This window comes from Neophocaena asiaeorientalis, unplaced genomic scaffold (assembly GCF_003031525.2).
Source record: "Neophocaena asiaeorientalis asiaeorientalis breed wild unplaced genomic scaffold, Neophocaena_asiaeorientalis_V1.1 scaffold230, whole genome shotgun sequence".
Lineage (NCBI taxonomy): Eukaryota > Metazoa > Chordata > Mammalia > Artiodactyla > Phocoenidae > Neophocaena > Neophocaena asiaeorientalis.
The window spans coordinates 420,086-443,633 of NW_020175186.1; the positions used below are offsets into that span (position 1 = coordinate 420,086).

Sequence of the window (23,548 nt, forward strand, 5' to 3'; positions counted from 1 at the left end):
ATGGGCTAGGGGGAAAGGATATAGCTGGGAAAAACGTTGTGAGGCTGAAGGTAAACGGTGGGGCTTGGAAAAGGTAAAGGGGCAGGGCTGGAGAAAAAGGTGTGAATCTGAAAGTAGCTGCCTGATTGGGGGTGGTGCAGAAGGCTGGTGGGGCGTGAAAGGGGTTGTGTAAGGTAAAATGAGATTCAGATGCTGGAACCCTGTAGGTAGGCGGGGAAATGCTTCATGGCTACGGGTTGCCGGTTGGAAGATAGTGTCAAAACAGATCTGCGGGCTTCCCTGGTGGCACAGTGGTTGAGAGTCCGCCTGCCGATGCAGGGGATGGGGGTTCGTGCCCCGGTCCGGGAAGATCCCACATGCCGCGGAGCGGCTGGGCCCGTGAACCATGGCCGCTGAGCCTGCGCGTCCGGAGCCTGTGCTCCGCAACGGGAGAGGCCACAGCAGTGAGAGGCCCGCGTACCGAAAAATAAAAAAAAATTAAAAAATAAACAAAAAAACAGAGCTGCTTTTAATGTGACTGGGCCACTTAGTAGCTATGTGAACTTGGGCAAGTCGTTAAATTCTTCCTCACCTACCTTTACTTATTTGTAAAGCTGAGCTCGACAACTCTATTGTCAGTTCTTGGGGGCTTCGGAGAACTTGGGGGCCAGGAAGAGTCCACTTGTTAAACAATACTTGTTGCTGAGCCTGTCCAGTTTTGCCATCAACGGCGAGCGTGAAAGATTCTGCCAGGGTTCTGGGGCGAAGCCCAAAGCATCTGGAAACTTCTATTTTATCTTAATACAAACCTTGCAGTTGACCCACTATAAAGTATGTGTTTTCATATACAGTGTCTTCCCCCAAACATCCTTATAAAATTAACACCCCAGGAAGAGGTTTGCTGATTAAGATCTTTGGATCTGGAGTCAAACTGTTGGGTTCTCTACAATAAGTGACTTAACCTCTCTGAGCCTTAGTTTCTTCATGTGTAAAATGGAGATAAAACAGTGCTTACCTCACAGGATTGTTGTGAGGGTTGAATAAGATGATACCTGTAAATCACCTAGCACAGTGTCTGACGTGCAGTGAATACTCAAAGAAAATATCAACTCTTTTATTATCCTCACTCAAAAAACTTGGACTAGATGGATTAGAGCAGAGTTATACAGAATCATCTTAAAGCTGACCCCTTTGGAGGTCAAGAACCCCTTTTAGAATCTGATAAAAGCTATGGGCCTCTCCCCTCAGAAAAAATGTACACACATAAAGATTCACTTATTCCTTAACGTATTTGAAGAATGTCTCAAGTGTTAGATGAATGTGTGTTAGGATGGGGATGAACCCTAGCTGAAACTGTCCTTGCCCCCTCCTTCTCTTGGTGTGGCCCCAGATCCTGGGTCCCTCCCTCCCCAAGACCCATGAGACAGAACTGGAGTAGAGATCAGCTTTATTATTGGCATGAAGGCAGGGAGTGCCAGGCCCTCCTATGGTTGAGGGGGCAGAGGGCTCGACCAGCCAGTACCGATCCTCCAAGCTGGCCTTCCAGTGAGGTCCAGGGTTCCAGGTGCCTCTGGCTTTCAGCAGAAGCAGTGGGTGGGCAGGTGAGCAGGCTGCTAGGCTTTGGATAGGTGGGCTATTCAGGGATGCTCTGGAGCTGGCGTCGGCCTGGGGTTGGCAGGGGGTGGAGGGCGAGGCTGGATGTCCCTGGTGCGCATATAGGACAGTAGCTGCTCTGGGATCTCGGCCAGCACGTCCTTGGCTAGTCGGGCCATGCTCAGCACCTGGTTCCCTGACCGGTCGACATAGTCTCGGAATGGGACGAACTGGGACAGGCACAGACAATCAGATGTGGGTGGTGGACAGAAGAGAGGGGAGTGGGGAAGGCAGCAGTAGGGAGGCTTCCTCTTTGACCCCCTAACATCTCTTTCCAAATATCACACTATCTCTCTCCCCCATCTTGAGGAGCTTTCTACATTTGCTTTCTCTCCACCCACTTTTTTTTTCACCTTCTGTTCACCCTCAACCCACTCTAATTTGGCTTCATGTAGTCTACTGAAACTGCTCTCGCTAACGATGTCAACAGCACCATTTTCCCAAACTAGTCCAGAGGGCAATGATTGTCAGCCTCATCTTGCTGACTCCTCTTTAGCTTTCTATTACATTTGACCATAATCTTCCTGAACACTTCCCCCTCTTGACACATTACATTCTTCTAGATTCTCCTAACTTTCTGGATGCCTTTCCCCCCACCCTCACCCCCAGTCCTCTGGGTCTACCTAATCTCTAAATCTGGTGCCTTCTCTCTCTCAGTTCTCTTCCTGGGTGATTTCATACACTTCTGTGACTTTACAAACTGTTCCCTGGATTAAGAGATACAAACTACTATGTATAAAATAGATAAGCAACAAGGATATATTGTATAACACAGGGAATTATAGCTTTTATCTTGTAATAACGTTTAATGGAGTATAAACTAAAAATACTGAATCAATATGCTGCATACCTGAAACATATTGTAAATCAACTATACTTCAATTTAAAAAAAAAACAAAACCTGTTCCCTGATGACTCCCCAATTTATACATCCATCCCTGACCTCTTTTTTAAGGCCCAGAGCCACATATTTACTTGTCCATATCACATCTCCTTTCATTGGTCTTAGATACCTCAAGCCCAATGTGTTTACAACGGAATTCTAGGCTTTTCTGCCAAATCTGCTCCTCCTCCAGCTTTCTCTTTATCAGTAAATGGGATTATCACTCACCCAGTGGCTCAGTATAGAAAACAGAATCATCCTTGAAGCCCTGCTCCCTGTCATCATTTAATCAAATCTTCAACTCTTGGAAATTTTTCTTAAATAATCTTTTGAAACTGCTTCTTCTCTCCATCCTTACTGCTTCCATTCCCATCCAAATCCCCTGTACTACTTCAAAGGCTTTTTCATTAACGGGTCTACCTGCCTTCTCTCTTGCCCTGCTATAGTCCACCGTCCTGCAGCATCTCTGCATGTCTTAAAATGCAAGTCTGACCACCCCACTTCTCTACGTAAAATCCTTCAAGAGCTTTCCAGTTCTTTTAGAACAAAGCTCTGAGCTTCACCATGACTGGCAAGGCCTTGGCTTCCTCTTCCTCTCACTCCCTGTGATCCTGCCACCCTGGCCTCTTGCCCTCTCCATGATTGGGCAAGTTCTTTTGAGCCTAAGGGCCTTCTCACGTGCTGCTTCTCTACCTGTAATGCTTATACCTCCTTTAGATTTCAGCTCAAATGTCATTCCCTCGTAGTAGCCTTCCCTGACTACCCTACCTAATCAGGTCCCTGTTATAGGCTCTCATTGTGGCATTTGCTGTCCCTCTGGAGCACTTATCACAATCTAATGAGATGTGTGATTATTATTGGTTGCCTCCACTAGAGGGCAGGAGCCTTGGGATCTCCTACACTATGAATCCACGATGGCTGCAGCAACCTGCCTGTTATTCAGAGTTTGTTGAATGAATGTAGGTAGGCTGAAAGAGTGAAGGGAAGAAAGGCAGGTGATTAAGAAGGCAGTAAAGGAGAACAGCTGCTAACTTAGCCTCTCCTTCCCACCGTGCCTTTTGACTCCATGACTTCCTCTCCCGGGTCAGGTCTACCTGAACGATGTCCCGCTCTGCATAGCGTCCCCTAGAGGACACGCGCACATCATCACCATCCAACTCTTCCATTGCTGCGGAAAAGACACCCCTCAGCTGATTGGCCTTTCCCACACCAACCCATGCTGCCCCCTCCCTCTTAGCTCCCCTTTGGAGTCATCACGAGAATGCCTAACGGTTGTATCAAAGTCCTACAAATATTAGGCATTGTAATGGAGTTATTATTATGCCCTCCCACGCATTCCTTCATCCCAGGAACCCCAGGAGGGAAGTATTTGTATCAACAGCCTCGGTTATGATGAGGAAACAGGTTCAGAGAAGGTCTGTGACTTGGCCAAAGTCCAGCACAGGCATCCATCCTATCTTTTCTGTGAGGCAGGCCTGGGTGCCCAGATCCTCCCCTATTTTCCCGTTATTGGTCCCATTCATGGACACCCTCCATCTTACCCTCAAACATGGCTGGTCCCACACCGACAATAATGATGGACATGGGCAGTGAGGAGGCCTGTGAGGGAAAGAGGCATGCTTACTGCCCATTATAAAAGACTCGGGTTCTCTACACTTAGGGTTTCTGTTCTATAATGCAACCCACTGTGGGTACAGGTGTCATCTGGCCCTCTGCACATTATCTTGTGGGAAGTGGGACTTAGTGAATCAGAGCCAATGCTGATAGTTGAGCTACTGCTATTGCTGGGAATAGCAAAGTCCTTTGCTTTTTTTGGCCACGCTGCATGGCATGTGAGATCTTAGTTCCCCAACCAGGGATCGAACCCATACCCCCTGCATTGGAAGCAGAGTCTTAACCACTGGACCACCAGGGAAGTCCCACAGTCCTTTGCTTTTGTGTCTGCTGCCAGCATCCATGAAACTGGCAGGTTGACTTGTTAGCTTGCGTGTAGGGTAAAATCTCAACCCCTTCACGGTTATTAACAGTGACCCCTCCCTTCCAAGCCCTCCTCCTCAGACTCACACTGACAATGGCCTCCTTGGTCTGTGTCATGTCAGAGATGACCCCATCAGTGATGATGAGCAGAACATAGTACTGAGAACCATCAGAGATCTTGGCTGCAGCCCTGGGTGAGAGGCCAAGATCAGAATTCAGCTGAAAGCCCAGAGTTCAAAGGAATGTCCTGTCCCTAAAACTTCCACAGCCAGCACGTAAGCAGTGGTCAAGGACTGGGGCTTCTGAAGCTCATGATCCTTCCCCAGACCTGGCTGCCTGCCCCACCTACCATCCCTCCAGTTACATTTATAGAACACTCACTATAGCAGGTACTGTGTTTAGGCACTGGAGGTACACAGTGAGAAAAAACAAATCCATCCCAGTCCCCTTGAGAGGGGATGCTGATCTAAGAATCACAGAAATAGCTATAGAATTGCACTTGTGATGAGAGTTGGGATAGAAAGAGACACTGCTATGACAGTGTCCTGTAGGGGATCTTGACATGGCCCAGGTCAGTGAAAGCTTCTTTAAGGAAACAATGTTTGAGGATAAAGGGGAGGAGGACAGAGAAGAGGCTAAGTGAAGGGGGAGAATTATTCCAGGTCGAAGGAACAGCATGGACAAAGGCCCCATAATGGGACTGGAGGAATCCTACCCTTTCTGGAGCCCAGAAAGTGAAGGAAGCAGAGTGGACCATGTGACTGAAATGAGGTGGGGCCCAAACCACACAGGGCTTTGTTGGCCCTGGAAAGATGTTGGTATTTATACAAGAACAAGACCAAAGACTGAAGGCCTCCTTTCTTCCCTCTCTCACCCATTTCTCCTCTCTCCCTTCTCCCCTCTGCTGACCACATCCCATTGCCTAGGCTTCTGGGTCCTCAGCCAGTCTAACAGCTGCTCCCAGAGCTCCTTTCCCTTCTCTCACTATCAGTCTTTGAATCCAAGATTTTTTGACCTGAAAAGGACTTCAGAAGTCATTAACTCTAGTCCCCTTATTTTACATATAAGAAAAACGAGACCTCAGAGAGCACAAAGGCCGTGGCAGACCTGGTCTCTTGACTTCCAGTGTCGGGCCCTGTGTGGATTGGAAAGGATGGAGTTGCACTCTCCAGTAAGGTAGCCTCTATTGAAATTTATATTAATTAAGTTAAATAAAATTCAACATTCAGTTCCTTGTTCCCCCTAGCAACTTTTCAAGCGCTCACTATCTGTATGTGGCTGGTAGCTACCATATAGGACATCACAGATACAGAACATTTCCATCATTGCAGAGTGCTGTTGGACAGTGCTGATATTTAAGCTTGATATAAAGAAGGAGGAAAGCGTGGTGAGAGTGGAGAATTCAAATAGCTCCAGTTCATTTTGCCCAGGGCCCAGGGTGGGAGTGGGCCATGATCCGTTCCTGAATCCTGGCTGCAGCCTCCTCATAGGCTTGGGCTGGTACTGTTTCCTGTCACTCACTCGTTTTGCAAATAATCATTGCACACCTGCTACGTGTCAGGCCAGGCACCAAGTCTGGTGCTGAGCATGCAGCAGAGAATTGGACATTGTCCTGCGGGGTGATGGATGCTTTCACCACTAAGATGCAGTGAGGTTAGGGCTTTGAGGACATGACATCTAACCCAAGACCTGAAAAATGAGTAGGAGTTAGCCAGGTGGAGGTGAAGCACGTACAAACCAAGAGAGTGTGTTCTAGGGGGTGCACGTGGGGCCACGGAAGAGAGATGAGGCTGGAGCAGTGGGCAATGGCCCCCTCATGAAGGGATTTGTGAGCCAGGACATTGGGGGGCATGGAAGGGCGTTGGGCACGGGAGGTACATCTTTGGCTCCCTGCCGATGCCTGGCATTCCCAAGGCCATTTAGACCTGGAGCTGGGTGACTGGCTGGGGAAGGCCAGTCTGTGCCCCACCTGGCTGTGGGGTGGGAAACGACAAAGAGTCGTCCGTGATCATCAAAATCACAGCCGCACTCTTGACATACGTGATCTAATTTAATCCCCACCACCATTCTATGAGGTAGGCACATTTTTTATTCCAATTTTTTAAATGAGAAAAGCGAAGTTCAGAGACATTAAGTAGCATCCCCAAGGGGTGGTGCAGCTGGGGTCCAAGCCCACGCTTGAACAACTGAACCTAAAGCCTGAGCTCTTGATTCCTCCAGTCTTCCTTCCAGTCTGCTCTCTGGATACTCCTCCGTACACACTGCACATTCTGCTCAGAGTATACTGTTCACTGTTTACCGAGCTCACCCTTCATACCTCTGTGCTTTTCACATGTGGTTCCTGCTGCCAGGCCTGCTCTGTGCATCTTCCTCTGATAAAGTCCAGTTTGCCCTCCGCACCCAGCCAAGCAGTCAGTCCCCTCTGTGACTAGACTGCCTTGGGTCTCTCAGACTCTCCTTCTCCCTCTGCCTTCTAGGATGCCACCCACCAAGACGGGCTGTCTGCCCTTCTAAATGGGTTCTCACATCCCTGAGGGTACCAGCATGTGTACCAAGGGGAACCCAAGGTCACAGGATACCGGAAGCACTCATTATACTATATGATTTGGTGGATAAAGCTAGATGACTCTAAGTACACTTAAAACACCCCCCCCAAATTATAGCAAACATGGACACAATATCAGAAGAATGTAAATTTGCATGCATTTTAAAGATAAAATATGGGGATTTCAAAGACATTTTAAGCTTGGCTGCTTTCAGCTGTGCCCCCAGTTTCCCCTAGGGGAAGCGGTTGTTTGCCTTTGCCAACAGGCAACTTGCTGGAAAAGTCTGGGAAGCTCCGGCCTACAGAAGGTAATGATTTGTTTATATTTCTGTCTCCTGCACCGAGGCAGGAGATCTCAAGGGCTGAGCCTAGATCTGATTCATCTGTGAGTCTCTAGTGCCCCAGCAGAGAACTGAGCACACACAGATGCCCTTAGAATAGTAATAATGATAATAATAGTACCAGTAATAGCTAACACCTATAGCACTTACAATGTGGCAGGCACTGTTCTCAGTGCTTGACAAATATTAATTTAGTTAGTCCTCACAACAGCTCTATGATACTATTCTCCCCATGTACAGCTGAGGAAACAGGCATAGAGAGGTTAAGAGTCTTGCCCAAAGTGACACAGCTAGTAAGTGGGAGAGTGGGTGTAACTTAGCTAGTCTAGCCCCACAGCCCACATTCATGCTACATTCTCCTTTATGGAATGTTGACTGACTGACTGAATGAATGAGTGAACTTGCCCAAGATAATATTTAAGAAGTCTGTTTAATAACAACAAAAAAATGTGCTCAGGTTCCATTATTAAGTGAAAAACTCAGTAGTGAAATATTACATGTAATTTGACTGCCATTATGGTTGCATAAGGAAGACTGTCAAAAACTATATATACATCCACATTCCCATGGGCCGTATTCTGGGTGATTTCTTATTTAATTTCTCCATCCTTGAAATTTTCTACAGCAATGTTATGTTACTTTTGTAATTAAAGAAACTATTATCTCACTACGAATTAAAAAATAACTAATCTTTATTAGAGAAAAGGCAAGTCTCTGGACATCCAAGTCTCCCTGAAATCCTTCCACTTTTCTTCTCTTTTTTTGTTTCATCTTTTTACTTTCAAGTTTTCTGAGGTACTTTGTTTTCGATGGGTCTCTTCTATTTAGCATACTACGGTTTACTTATTATTTTTTATTCAATCAGAAAAACTTTAGGTTCACTGACATATGTTTGGTTTTAGTTGTCATTTTATTTTATCTGCATTTAAGAAAATCCTTTGTTACATGAGCTGGATTTTCTTTGCATTGTGTTTTTGTTCTGAAAATTTGGAGTTACTCTTTTGTTTTTAGAAGTTACTCTTCTATAGTTTAATCTGCAACTTAAGCTCATTTTAATCTACCATGAGCACTTACTATGGGGCACACACTGTGCTAATCATTCTTTTTTTTTAAAGAGTTTGTAATTTCTTTTTTTTTTAATTAATTAATTTTATTTATATTTATTTTTGGCTTCGTTGGGTCGTCGTTGCTGTGCGTGGGCTTTCTCTAGTTGTGGCGAGCAGGGACTACTCTTCATTGCAGTGCACGGGCTTCTCACTGTGGTGGCTTCTCTTGTTGTGGAGCACGGGCTCTAGGCGCGCGGGCTACAGTAGTTGTGGCTCACGGGCTCTAGACCTCAGGCTCAGTAGTTGTGGTGCACGGGCTTAGTTGCTCTGCGGCATGTGGGATCTTCCCGGACCAGGGCTTGAACCCGTGTGCCCTGCATTGGCAGGCGGATTCTTAACCACTGGGCCCCAGGGAATTCCTAATCATTCTTATATTGTTATCTAATTTTAAATTTCCAATAACCCTATAAAGAAGGTACTATGGTTATCCATTATTACACCTATTTACAGGGATGAAATGGAGGCTTAGAGAAGCTAAGTTGCTTCAGGTCACATGGTTAGTGAGTGGTAGACCTGGGATCACTCCCAGGTCTGATGCCCAAACTTGTGCCTTACCCACTGTTCTGTAGGCCCTTCTCTCTTCCCCAAACTTGAGGCCTGGGTTGTTGTTCCCAGGGAGTGGGGTTGGGGTAGTTTGTTGACACCCTTTCTACCTCAGAATAAGGCATTATGTAACCTCTTTATAACAGAGCCTGGCCAACACTGAAAATTTCACCTTCTCCCCAGAGCCCAAATTCACCCAAGAGTGGTCCTAACTGTTCTTGGGAAGTCAGTTCACTGTCTGGGTCCCCTTAATTTCCCCCAGCCCCACCCAGTTTCCTTACCTGGCCACCAGGTTGATGACAGGGGCGAAGTAGGTGGGCCCGTAGAGCTGCACCGTGCGCAGGCTCTGGAAGTAGCTCTCCAGCACGCCCTCAATGCCCACACAGTTGGGGTCCTCATCATTGTTGTTCTGTCAGGGAAGATGCCCTGCTGGGCTGATCCTAGCTCACTCTTTCCTTCTTGCATCGCTGTCTCTCAGAGTCCCCTCCAACCTGCCCCCTCCCTGCTCTGCCACCTTCTCCTAGCTCCTCCTGCTACTTGGCAGGTCCTTGACCCTTAGAAGAGACATAAGCAGAAGAATTTGTCAACTTGGGTGGGCCAGATGCCAGGGCATGGAGTCTAGGCTCTGGCCATACCGTACCAGGGGGAACTGGTGGGAGATCCGTCCCTCGGGAGGCAGCTTGGCCCCAAAGCCGTAAGCTGGGAACAGCTTGTCACTGTCATAGTCCTGGATGATTTCTCCCACTGCCTTGAGGGCCATGGCATAGGCGCTGAGCTGATAAGGACTCATGTAGTGCAGGGAGGTGGGCTGCAGGGGATTCCCTATAGGGAAACAGGAGCCCCACCTCATGGTCATCTTGATGATCTATTAGTTCACCTGCCTATCATTGTATGCATCCATCCACCTATCCATTCATCCACTCTTTACCCATGTACTCCCTCATTATTTTACCCAGTCATCCAAATGTTCATTTATCCATCTATCCATCCACCAACCCCTATATGTATCCATCAGTTCATCCACATACTCATACATCCGTTCACCCATCCACTGGCCATAAATCCACCTTTCAGTCTACCTATTCATATCCATCTGTCTGCTTCTCCATTCTCTTATCCAACTATCCACCCACCTAACCATCCATCCATCTATCCATCCATTCACTTGTTCACCTGCTATTTCTTTTTCTTTCCCATCCATCCATATAGCCATATTCTTTCATCCATCTATCCATCTCTATCCATCCCTATCCATCCCATTCATTCACCTGCCTGTCTATCCTCATATGGATCCATTCACCTGTCCACTCATCCATTTCCCCAATTTAAACATCTGAGCATTTGTCCACCCACATACCAGTTCATGCATCCACCTGTCTAACCCACTGTACTCACTCATTACCCATTTGCCCCCTCTGTTTATAAATCTATCTACCCACCCAGTCATCCACCCATTTACCTATTCATCTCTCATTACACTCCTATTCCCTCCCATCCATTCATTTACTCATCTGCTTCTCAAGCTATGTAGACCTATCTATCCTTTCAACTTTCTTTGATCCATTTACCCACTTATTTTTCTGTACCCTCTCCTACCATTACAGCCAGTAATCTCCTCACGACACTCCTGCCCCAGTATGAGCCTGACTGGGCCTTGCCTCAAGCCTGGGCTTTCTGGGTAGCTTAACTCTTATTCCCAGGTTGGAATCCAGGCCAATCCCTAGTGACTTCTTTAGAATTCCTCCGTACCCCATTCCCCCATCCATGCCTCACCATTGGAAGCTGTGAAGTCAATGGCTACTGTGAAGTTCAGCTGCGTCCTATTGGGGAAATAGATGGATTGAGAAGTGAGGGACTAATAACTTACTATACCGGGATTTCTCAAACACTAGTATGCATACGACCCACCTGGGAATCGTGTTAAAATGCAAATTCTGAACTGGATGGTCTGGGTGGAGCCTGAGATTCTGCATTTCTAACAAACTCCCAAGTGAGGCAGATGCTGCTGGCCCACTGAACACACTTTGGGTGGCAGAATTAAATGCCTGCTGCGTGACATAACATGCGCGATGGAATTTAATGTAACCCTTACTATCGTCCTGAAGTAGTACCTAACAGCTCCATTTGACACTGGAGAAAAGTGAGGCTTAGAGAAGACAAGTACCTTTCTGAGGTCAGCCTGAGTCCCCTAAACCAAGCAGGATGTCCCCTACAGCCTGCTTATCGTTTCCCTCTTTCTTGGCTTCTCCCTCTTGCCGGGACATATCTTCTCTCTGGGCCCCAGTAAGGTTACTGGGGACACCTTTGAAAACCACTGGTCTGTCATCTTCCCAGGGCGGGCTGGAAGCTCGGGTTGAAAGGCAGCCCCATGGAGAGAACTAAGATGGGCGGCACTCTGCACTTTATAAAGCACTTTGTAGTCTGCCACGTGTTTTAAAGTTTATCCTCATGATCTCTTTGGACCCTGACCATTAATGAATAGTAAAACTGAGGCTCAGAACTGGGAGTAACTCATTGCTGGGCTTTCAGCCAAAAGCTTGGCCTGTGACTCACCCTCCCTTGATGTAATCGACAAAAGTGAATTCAGAGTCCACAGAAAAGGAAAGCAGCGTCACCTGCGGGACAGAAGAGGCAGCCCTGCTACTTTGGAAAGTGTAGTTAGGGTAGAAAAAGGGAAAGACGCACTTGATTTCACCCCCTATCCCACCCTGTCCAATTTCTGAAAGGGCAAAAAGCGGAAGCTGTCAGAAACATTTGGATTTCCAAAAATATATTAAATTGGGAAATATAACTTAGGTTTTCCCCCAAAATCTGCAAAAGAGTAAATTTCAAAACACTTTCCTTAGGTGAGAGAAAAAAAAAATTAAAAACAAAACACAACAAAAACTTAAATGGTGCCACCTTGTATCCAACATTACCATATCCAAGTAATCTGTGCCAACAGCTTTCCCATACCCTCAACATTTGCCATGTCATGCTATGTCAGTGGGGATAGAGACAGAAGGATCCAGGGAGGGACAGGGCTCTAGGGAGTACTCACAGTTCCCGAGTTGACATATTTCTTCTTCTTACATTTCTTCCGAGGGTTAAGTACCTAAGTGAAGAAGATAACAGTGATGGTGGGAAACAGGATGGGAACCACAGACTGAGCACACCAGGATGGAGGGCCTGGGCAACCTGGGCAGGGCTGGAGCTCTCACCTCATACACTGTGAACTGGTTCTGGGCCTTGCTCAGCTCTCTGTAGCTGGTGGTAAACTCACCGATGAAGTCGTGACTGCAATGAGATCAGAGGTAGGTAAGCAACAACTGCTGGTGGTTTGGAGACATCTCTGAAACCAGTCTTTTTTTTTTTTTTATTTAAATAAACCATTAGAGTACTGGGAAGTAATCTCATTAGTTTTATTTTTTTTATTTATTATTATTTTTAAATTGATTTTTTTTTTGGCTGCATTGGGTCTTTGTTGCTGCTCGCGGCTTTCTCTAGCTGCAGCGAGCGGGGCTATTCTTTGTTGTGGTGCGCGGGCTTCTCATTGCAGTGGCTTCTCTTCTTGTGGAGCTCAAGCTCTAGGCGTGTGGGCTTCAGTAGTTGTGGTGGGCGGGCTCAGTAGTTGTGGCTCAGAAGTCGTGACTGCAATGAGATCAGAGGTAGGTAAGCAACAACTGCTGGTGGTTTGGAGACATCTCTGAAACCAGTCTTTTTTTTTTTTTTATTTAAATAAACCATTAGAGTACTGGGAGGTAATCTCATTAGTTTCATTTTTTTTATTTATTATTATTTTTAAATTGATTTTTTTTTGGCTGCATTGGGTCTTTGTTGCTGCTCGCGGCTTTCTCTAGCTGCAGCGAGCGGGGCTATTCTTTGTTGTGGTGCGCGGGCTTCTCATTGCAGTGGCTTCTCTTCTTGTGGAGCTCAAGCTCTAGGCGTGTGGGCTTCAGTAGTTGTGGTGGGCGGGCTCAGTAGTTGTGGCTCATGGGCTCTAGAGCACAGGCTCAATAGTTGTGGCGCACGGGCTTAGCTGCTCCACGGCATGTGGGATCTTCCTGGATCAGGGCTCGAACCCGTGTCCCCTGCATTGGCAGGCGGATTCTTAACCACTGCGCCTCCAGGGAAGCCTGAAACCAGTCTTTTATTTCCACTGTCTGTGCCTCTACTTGGGCTGCAGGGCACTGGGGCTTGGGCTAGAAGGGGGACCAAGCTAAGGGGAAGAGAAGGGAAGAGACAGTGTACCAGAGAGACAACTGAGGGCATCAGTTGTACCCAAGGTCTTGGCATCTGTCATCAACCTTTCTGGCTCCCAAGGCTACTTTGGGGTTCCTAGTGAATGTACTACATATTTCAGGGAACTGTTTGTGTTAATTATAGGAGAGGGCAGTACTATGTGGGGCAGTGCTACCTTCCATCCCGGTCCCAGTCGTACACATCAATCTTCACTGTTCTGAAATGCAGGAGATAAACGTAGGCTGGGTGTGTATGATAAATCTGAGACACCCCCACCCACTTAACTATACATAAATCATCTTCCAATCCACCCATCTGTCCTTCTATCAAACTTCCTCCTATCCGTCCTATCCATTCATCAGTCCATGCACATACCCAACTATCTACTGCCACTACCACTATTACTACTACTACTACTGATATTTATACTGCTGTTACTATACTTTACTCTTGACTTTTTTTTTTTGGCTGCACCACATAGCTTGCGGGATCTTATTTCCCTAACCAGGGATTGAACCCAGGCCCTCCGCAGTGAAAGGGCAGAGTCCTAACCACTGGACCGCCAGGGAATTCCCTACAACTTACTGAGTCTTACTATATTCCAGGTATTGTTCTCAGAACTTTCACAGACTAATTTAATTTAATAATCATTCTATAAAGTAAGAACTATTGAGATAGCCTCATCCACCAGAGGGCAGACAGCAGAAACAAGAAGGACCACAATCCTGCAGCCTGCAGAACGAAAACCACAATCACAGAAAGACAGACAAGATGAAAAGGCAGAGGACTATGTCCCAGATGAAGGAACAAGATAAAACACCAGAAAAACAACTAAATGAAGTGGAGATAGGCAACCTTCCAGAAAAAGAATTCAGAATAATGATAGTGAAGATGATCGAGGACCTTGGAAAAAAAATGGAGGCAAAGATCAAGAATATGCAAGAAATGTTTAACAAAGATCTAGAAGAATTAAAGAACAAACAAACAGAGATGAACAATACAATAACTGAAATGAAAACTATAATCAATAGCAGAATAACTGAGGCAGAAGAATGGATAAGTGACCTGGAAGACAGAATGGTGGAATTCACTGCTGCCGAACAGAATAAAGAAAAAAGAATGAAAAGAAATGAAGACAGCCTAAGAGACCTCTGGGACAACATTAAACACAACAACATTCGCATGATAGGGGTCCCAGAAGGAGAAGGGAGAGAGAGAAAGGACCCGAGAAAATATCTGAAGAGATGATAGTCGAAAACTTCCCTAACATGGGAAAGGAAATAGCCACCCAAGTCCAGGAAGCACAGAGAGTCCCAGGCAGGATAAACCAAGGAGAAACACACCGAGACACATAGTAATCAAATTGACAAAAATTAAAGAAGAAGAAAAATTATTGAAAGCAACAAGGGAAAAACGACAAATTACATACAAGGGAACTCCCATAAGGTTAAAAGCTGATTTCTCAGCAGAAACTCTACAACCCAGAAGGGAATGGCATGATATATTTAAAGTGATGAAAGGGAAGAACCTACAACCAATATTACTCTACCCGGCAAGGATGTCATTCAGATTTGACGGAGAAATCAAAAGCTTTACAGACAAGCAAAAGCTAAGATAATTCAGCACCACCAATCCAGCTCTACAACAAATGCTAAAGGAACTTCTCTAAGTGGGAAACACAAGAGAAGAAAAGGACCTACAAAAACAAACCCAAAACAATTAAGAAAATGGTCATAGGAACATACATATCTATAATTACCTTAAATGAGAATGGATTAAATGCTCCAACCAAAAGAGACTGGCTGAATGGATACGAAAACAAGACCCGTATATATGCACTTCAGACCTAGGGACACATACAGACTAAAAGTGAGGGGATGGAAAAAGATGTTCCATGCAATGGAAATCAAAAGAAAGCTGGAGTAGCAATACTCATATCAGATAAAATAGACTTTAAAATACAGAATGTTACAAGAGACAAAGAAGGACACTACATAATGATCAAGGGATCAATCCAAGAAGAAGATATAACTATTCTAAATATATATGCACCCAACACAGGAACACCTCCATACATAAGGCAAATGCTAACAGCTATAAAAGAGGAAATCGACAGTAACACAATAATAGTGGGGGACTTTAACACCTCACTTACACCAATGGACAGATCATCCAAACAGAAAATTAATAAGGAAACACAAGCTTTAAATGACACAATAGACCAGACAGATTTAATTGATATTTATAGGACGTTCCATCCAAAAACAGCAGATTACACTTTCTTCTCAAGTGCACACAAAACATCCTCCAGGATAGACCACATCTTGGGTCACAAATCAAGCCTCGGTGAATTTAAGAAAATTGAAATCATATGAAGCATCTTTTCTGACCACAGTGCTATGAGATTAGAAATCAATTACAGGGGAAAAAACAAAAAACACAAACACATGGAGGCTAAACAATATGCTACTAAATAACCAAGAGATCACTGAAGAAATCAAAGAGGAAATCAAAAAATACCTAGAGACAAATGACAATGAAAACACGACAACCCAAAACCTATGGGATGCAGCAAAGCAGTTCTCAGAGGGAAGTTTATAGCCATACAGTCCTACCTCAAGAAACAAGAAAAATCTCAAATTAACAATCTGACCTTACACCTAAAGGAACTAGAGGAAGAAGAACAAACAAAACCCAAAGTTAGTAGAAGGAAAGAAATCATAAAGATCAGAGCAGAAATAAATGAAATAGAAACAATAGCAAAGATCAATAAAACTAAAAGCTGGTTCATTGAGAAGATAAACAAAAGTGATAAACCTTTAGCCAGACTCGTCAAGAAAAAGAGGGAGAGGGCTCAAATCAATAAAATTAGAAATGAAAAAGGAGAAGTTACAATGGACCCTGCAGAAATACAAAGCATCCTAGGAGACTACTACAAGCAACTCTATGCCAATAAAATGGACAACCCGGAAGAAATGGACAAATTCTTAGAAAGGTATAACCTTCCAAGACTGAACCAGGAAGAAATAGAAAATATGAACAGACCAATCAGAAGTAAGGAAATTAAAACTGTGACTAAAAATCTTCCAACAAACAAAAGTCCAGGACCAGATGGCTTCACAGGTGAATTCTATCAAACATTTAGAGAACAGCTAACACCCATCCTTCTCAAACTCTTCCAAAAAGTTGCAGAGGAAGGAACACTCCCAAACTCATTCTATGAGGCCACCATCACCCTGATACCAAAACCAGACAAAGATACTACAAGAAAAGAAAACTACAGGCCAATATCAGTGATGAATGTAGATGCAAACATCCTCAACAAAATACTAGCAAACAATCCAACAACACATTAAAAGGATCATACACCATGATCAAGTGGGATTTATCCCAGGGACGCAAGGATTCTTCAATATACGCAGATCAATAAATGTGATACACCATATTAACAAACTGAAGAAGAAAAGCCATATGATCATCTCAACAGATGCAGAAAAGCTTTTGACAAAATCCAACACCCATTTATGATAAAAACTCTCCAGAAAGTGGGCATAGAGGGAAACTACCTCAACATAATAAAGGCCATATATGACAAAACCATGGCAAACATCATTCTCAATGGTGAAAAACTGTAAGCATTTCCTCTATCAAGAAGGATTCATCTATCCAACCAAACATCCAGCCATCTGACATTTGTCCATCTGATCATCCATTCTTCTACATAACCATCCACTTATATGTCCATCCATCCTGCTACCCACTCACCTATCTTCATACTGCCCATTTGTTAGATGATATGGTCAGCCTATCCATCTACTTTACACTCATCCACCAACTAATTCATCCACTAATCCATCCATTCCCTCTGCTATCCATTCATGTGTCTATCCATCAATCTACCTGTCATTCCACCTGTTTATGCTCCTGCTTTTTCAGTCATCCCTCTGCCTCTCCAACCAACTCACCAATCTCTCATATACCCATTCATCCTCTCACACATTTAGTCATCCACCCATTAATCCACCCATCATCTGTCCATCCACTAATCCACCCATCAGTCCACTCATCCATTCATCTGCTATCCATTCATCCATCTCCCTCTACCCACCCACCAGTCCTCTTATACACCCATCCACATACCCATCTAGTCATGCACCAGTTTATCTATTCATCTGACCACCCACCCATGTATCTGCTCACTCATTTGTTCATTTGCCCTTTCATTCACCCATCCATCCATCCATCCATCCATCCATCCATCCATCCATCCATCCATCCCCCCGTTCATCCATGTGGCTATCCGTCTGCTTCCCCATGCACCCATCTCCATGTCCAAAACTCTGTCTCACTGAGTAGGATCCTCCAACACTATTATGACCCTTCTACCTTCATTCTTGGGCCCAGGAACCCCACTCTCACGCCCTTGTCCCCTTACTCCTTAGCTTATGCTGAAGCAGACCTGTCATAGTCTCCATTGCACAATACCCGCACAGGGATGCTGAAGGGCTGCCACACAGGATTCAGCGTGTTTTTCACAACCTCCGTCTTGTGGCAGATGGTGAACCTGGAGAGGACAGGAGGATTGGAACCTGCCTTTGGGGTAGGACTGAGCCCAGAGACAGGGCCTGATACTCTTGGAGATTCAAGCACATATCAGGCACTGCCTTGAGTGGATTCTGGGCTCAGGTCCCGGTGGAGTCTAAGATGTCCCAGCCTAAGAGCCCTAATGGGCCCATGGTCACAGTGGGGGCAGTGACTCACGTGCCATCCTCATTGCTCCTATAGAACACAAGGAAGGGGTCTGATTTCCCAAAGAAGTCCTTCTTGTCCAGCTTGTTTGCACACAGCTGCATGGTGGCAATATCCTATGGATGAAATTGGGCTATTGGCACTCAAATTGCTCACAAACTCAGACAGCCCACTACAGGAGTTTGGGGAGAGAAGAGAGCCTCCTGGGTCTAGTATGTGGCCCTTACTGACCCGACAATTGCTAAGCTCCTCTGCAGTCAGCAATATGGTCCCACACTTCTTGCCTGGTACACCCCTGGAAGCAGAAAAAGCCTCTTTGTGAGGGGAGAGGGGAGAGTAGGAAACAAGAATTGGGGTGGCCAATCTGGGATTGGGTAGGTCAGGGGATCCAATCTGTCATTGACTGACAGTCCCGAGTATGTCCACCTCTGTCCTAGGTGGCTTCTGGTGGGGAAAGACCTGACTTTGACTGGGGAAGGTTTCTAGTCTGGAAGGAAGGGGTTAACCTAGCCTACGTGGACATATCATAATGGTAGCATAGGAAAGACATAGGATTTAGAGTTCTGGGCAAGTTATTTTCCCTTTCTTTGGGCCCTGGTTTTCTCTTTATGTAAGGGGAATCTTGCCCACCTCTCAGGGTTGTGAAGAGATCAGAATGAATGCCTGGAAGGAAAAGCAGTTGGTAAGCTTGGTAGATATGAAGGTGGTTCTCTTTCTCAAAGCAGACTCTTCATCTACGATACACCAGACACTGTTCTAGGTATGAATTGGCCAGTTGGCACTTTCCAGCTCTGCTAGACCCTGCCTTCAGGGAGCTTCCAGGGGAAGGTGGGATGTCAAAGCCTATAGGCAAGTAGAGCATGATGTAGCGATCCTAACGAGGGAGAGGAATTTCTATCCAGATCTGGAGCAAAAGGGCTGGTTTGTTAGGTCAAAGATGCTGTGCTTTCTGAAGACTGTGAAGAGTGAGATCAAAAAGTCCAGGGCAGCCTTATCTTCTTCTGACCCAAGAAGGGACACTTCCATGTGCCCGAAGGGTGCATACCAGGATACCCATCCCCAACTTGCCTTGGGTCTCCAAGCAGTCAGGGACCCTGTTGATATGGGCCTGCAAACCCTAACCCCCATGGGATCCAAAAGTGTGGTAGAGAGGAAGCTAGGTTAGGAGTATTCTCAGTTCAAGTTTTGACTCCAGCTTGCTATGTGGTTTCCCCCATCTTTAAAATGAGAATTTGAACCATTTCTTTTGCTCCTTTGATCTCTTACTCTCTGTGCTTTAAAAAGACAGAGTGTAATGAGTACAGGGACTCTTCACCTGCACGTTCAGAGCCGAGTCGCTGATCCTACTGCCTTCTCACTGTTCTTTGCTTCCTTAATGTTCTCCCTCATCTCATCACCCAGTGTGAATTCCAGTCTTTCTGGACTATAATAATCACTCCCTTGCATCCTACTTCTTTTCCCTTACCCTCTCTCACTTCTATATACTTATCTGGCAGAACCACAGCCCTAGTTAAATCCAATTCTCTGCCTAACCTGTATTACACCTGTGCAACTGAATATGGCCAGAGGAAAACACACATTCATGCTAATTGCTTTCATTTTAAATGTGTGGCCACAAACCTCAAGAGGGTCCTTAATCATACCGTACACCCCGAGTCCCTTCACGTTTCCAGTTCTGTGAGATGGCAGTTTCACTCTTCCTCCTCCCTCCTCAACCCGCAAGCCTCCTCCTCCATCCTCACTCTCAGCCAATGACCTTGTTTCCTACCTCACTGACAAAACTGAAGCAACCAGAGGAGAATGTCCACAGACCCACCACGCACCTACCCTGCCTCCAGTATCTTCTCCAACACGAGGCCTTCCTACCGTTGCTATAAATGCCTATCCATGTGCCTATTTACCCCTCCACTGTGTGCTACTTTCCACACCCTCCCTCTTGCCTGCACAGGGACGTCACTCTAGCAACTCTCCCCCCTTTTTTTTTTCTCTTTTGGCCACACCACATGTTATGTGGGATCTTACTTCCTCAACCAGGGATTGAACCCACACCCGCTACATTGGAAGCATGGAGTCTTAACCACTGGACCGCCAGGGAAGTCCCTCCCCTCTTTTTATTATGTCAAATTTTCAGTTTCTACTGGATCATTCCCATTAGCATACAAATGTGGTATAATTTTTCTCATGTTAAAATATTACAAACCTATTCTTGCTCTCACTTCCCTCTCCAGCCACCCCTCCTTTTCTCTTCTCCTCTTTGCAGCAAAACCGCTTGAAAGATTCCTAATTCCCATTCCTCTCTTCCATTCTCTTCTAAACCTCCCCAACCAGGCTGTCACTCCCATCTCTCCTTCAAAACTCTGCTTGTCAGCGTCACCGGCGACCTCCATCTAGCTAAACCCAATGGCCAGTTCCCGATCCTCACCTTACTTGACCTGCAGCAGCATTTGACATGGTTGGCCACTCTCTTGTCCTTGATAAACATCCTTCACTTTGCTGCCGGGACAGCACCACCTGCTCTCGGTTACCCTCCCATTTCACTAATGATCCTTCTCAGCCTCCCTTTCTAGCTCCAATTCGTGGAGTCCTTGATCTTCCCTCTCTCCTCGCTCCCTTAGTGATCTCATCTAATCTCATGTCCTTAAAGAGCACCTAAGATTCACGTTTCTTATTGCCTATTTGACATGTCCACTCAGATGTCTAATAAAAATTATGAATTTCAACAGGTCAGACTGAACTCCTGGTTGACTTCCTCCCACAGCTTACTCCTCCCTCACTTTTTTAAAAAAAAATATCATCGTTTATGGCAACTCCATCTTTCCATTTGTTCAGGCCAAAGACCTTGGTATCATCCTTGTCTCCTCTTATCCTCTCACATCCATATGCGATCTGTCTGGAATCTGTTGGCTCCACCTTCAAGATACATCCAGAATCTGACCAATTCTCCCCTCCTTCACTGCTAGCACCGTGGATTACTTCTACCTTTGTCCACCCAAGGTTTAGTCTCAACCCGGCAGCATCCTTTGAAAGCGAGTCAGATCATATCAGTCCTCTGCTCAGAACCCTCCAGTGACTTCCAACTCAGAGTAAAAACTGAAGTCCTTACAGTGGCTACAAGGCTCTAACTGTCAATGCTCCAAACTCACCTTCTCCTTTCTTCCCCCTGCTCACGCACTTCCACCCACACTGGCCTCCTTGCTGCTCTTTGAACACATCAGACTTCTGCACTGGCAGTTTCCTCTGCCTGGAACATTCCTCCTCCAGATATCTGCACAGCGCACTCCCTTACTTCCTTCAGGTCACTGCTCTGAAGTTACCTCTCTAGGAGGCCTGCTCAAGCATTCTGTTGGACACTGCAGCACCTACCCACCCAGCATTTCCAGTCCCCCTAATTCTGCTCTACTTTGTCTTTATTCCTCAATATTTAATGTCTTCTAATATATTATGTAATTTACTTATTTATTATGTCAGTTTTGTACTGTTTTTCTCCCCCTGCTGTTATATAAGCTCCCTGAGGGCAGGAACCTTTGTTTTGTTCACCACTGCAACCCAAGCCCCTTGAACAGTGGCTGACATAGAGTGAGTATATGCCCAGTAGTGTCTGTGGAATGGATAAATCCCTGGTGCCTAGCACAGGGTATAGCATACAAAACAAGCTAATAAATATTTAGTGAGTGAATGTAATGTAAATTCCAGAGAACCTGATTTAGTGAGGAAAGCTTCCTGGAGGAGAAAGGCTTGGAAGTGGACCTTAAAGGTTGAATCAGACTTAGAAAAAGAATGAAAAGGGTGAGGAAAGAGAGAGACAGAAGATCCGTCAGGCCTGAGACTGACTTGAGCAAAGCCCTGGAGGTTGGATTTTCCCGGGAGGGTGATGGAAGCCACTGAAGGCCCCTGACCAGGGGAATCCCAGCCTCCATCAGTACAGGGTCGGCTGTGTCTTTAGGAGGAGCATTTGGAGGCCCACCCTTCCCCCGCTCCCCTTCAGGTTCAGCTCACGTGAGGGGTCGCTCTACTCGGCTGCCCTGGCCTCCGATCACCTCTCCCAGGGCCAGGAACGCTTGTCCCAGGAAATCCTGCGCCGGGATACAGAGTCAGCGGGGCGAGGACCGGCTGGCGGCGCAGAGTCCCAGCCCAGCCCTGGTGACGCTGCTGCACTGACCACGGCGACTGGAGGCAGCGGAACCACGCGGCCGGGGCTTTAAAGGAGGCGCGGGGTCCCCAGGAAAGCTGCCCTTCTTGGTCCTGCCATCACTTTAAGCCAAGATACCATCCCACCCCTCGCCTTTCACACACCACACATGTCGCCCCCGCCCAGCCCCGTTCAGCCTCACCTTCTGAGGGTCCCAGCAGCAGTCGAGAAGGAAGAGTAGCAGTGAGTAAGAGGCACAGGCGGGAAACCAAGGCAGGAGCAGGAGAGGAGGGCAGGGAGGGCAGGTTCGGGGCCGAAGAAGGTCGAGTCGGGTTTGAGGGGGAGGAGGGTTCTAAGGAGGGTCGTTTAACACACACTGAGCGCCGCCTGTGTGCCCAGCCAGCCCGTGAGTGAACGGTCGCTCACCGGTTTGGAGATGTTGGTTCTGGAGTCGACGTTGTACCTGGGAAGAGAGTGGGACCAACATGGGGCGGGGCTGGTGGGAGAGCCTGGAAAAGGAGTCGGATTTCGAGTCCAGGTTAAAATTGTGGGTGGAAGGAGGGGCAGCCTTGCACCCGAATTCAACCTGGACCTCCTTTGGGCAGGAGTCGGCGTCATTGTGAGTCAGACCCGGAGCGAGGCCAAGTCCGGGGTCTGCTGGGGGCAGGGTCACGTCAGAGGTAGGGCTTGGGAAGGGGCGTAGGGTTGGATCTGACCTAAGAGCAGGGCCAACCTAGACTTGTGGGCGGAGCTAAGGCTGAGCCGAGCCCTTCGGAGTGCTACAGAACAGGGCTTGGAGGTGGAGCCAGGCCGGGGTGGGAGAATTTCGGGCGGATCGAGGTCGGGGGGCGGTCCAAGCCAGATCCGGGGCGGGGCTCACACATCGAAGCGCAGGTTTTGCTTTTCCTCGAAGAAGTAGTCGAGGACGAATTTGCGCACGAAGTCTGGGTTCAGCGTGTTGTCGATCACCTCGGTCCGTCCGAACTGAATGGAGAGCGGAGAGTCAGCGCGAGGCCTGTAAGGGGTCAGGTGATTCCCAGGGGCGGCTCCGGACTGGCCAGGGGTTCTAGGACTTACCTCCCGCCACTCTTGGCTGGCCCGGCTCTGCGTGTAGAGCACCACCACTGCAGGCGGGAGCGGGGGCGGGGAGGGAAGGACTTCAGGTCGGCCCGCACACCCTCCCCGCCCCTCAGTCTTTCCCGGACCCCAAGTTCCCTCCCTCCTGGCCCTGGTGCCGCCTACTGGGGTCGGACTTGGAGAAGGTGTCGAGGTCCAGCAGGTTCCTAGAGAAAGGGACAGACAGACGGACACGGGGTGGATCATTCTGGAGCCCATCGCCTCGAACCTGCCCAGAGATGGGCACCTGGGGAGGCACGGGGCTCACATCACACTCCCCTCCCCCGTTACTACCTCCGGCTTGGG

At 46.8% G+C, this 23,548-nt stretch overlaps 1 protein-coding gene across 7 annotated transcripts in view; it reads right to left on the bottom strand.

The window, feature by feature from the left end:
• Positions 1-1,415: 1,415 nt before the first annotated feature.
• The window catches only part of CPNE9 (copine family member 9), a 23,758-nt gene continuing 1,625 nt past the window's right edge, over positions 1,416-23,548 (bottom strand). The window contains exons 2-21 of one of the 7 annotated variants that reach the window (XM_024764685.1): positions 23,369-23,409; positions 23,204-23,250; positions 23,007-23,110; positions 22,553-22,589; positions 22,329-22,331; positions 21,994-22,070; positions 18,229-18,292; positions 18,010-18,113; positions 17,708-17,812; positions 13,424-13,465; positions 12,228-12,303; positions 12,068-12,121; positions 11,581-11,642; positions 10,801-10,847; positions 9,668-9,849; positions 9,309-9,436; positions 4,580-4,682; positions 4,057-4,114; positions 3,610-3,683; positions 1,416-1,802 (exon numbers count right to left, since the gene is read on the bottom strand). In XM_024764685.1, the coding sequence (XP_024620453.1) occupies positions 1,617-1,802; positions 3,610-3,683; positions 4,057-4,114; positions 4,580-4,682; positions 9,309-9,436; positions 9,668-9,849; positions 10,801-10,847; positions 11,581-11,642; positions 12,068-12,121; positions 12,228-12,303; positions 13,424-13,465; positions 17,708-17,812; positions 18,010-18,113; positions 18,229-18,292; positions 21,994-22,070; positions 22,329-22,331; positions 22,553-22,589; positions 23,007-23,110; positions 23,204-23,250; positions 23,369-23,409 (1,594 nt within the window). In that variant the 3' untranslated portion in view covers positions 1,416-1,616. Of the gene's footprint in view, positions 1,803-3,547; positions 3,684-4,056; positions 4,115-4,579; positions 4,683-9,308; positions 9,437-9,667; positions 9,850-10,800; positions 10,848-11,580; positions 11,643-12,067; positions 12,122-12,227; positions 12,304-13,423; positions 13,466-17,707; positions 17,813-18,009; positions 18,114-18,228; positions 18,293-21,993; positions 22,071-22,328; positions 22,332-22,552; positions 22,749-23,006; positions 23,111-23,203; positions 23,535-23,548 lie in introns of those variants that run through there. The other 6 variants (XM_024764686.1, XM_024764682.1, XM_024764684.1 and 3 more) reach the window with 6 other exon arrangements.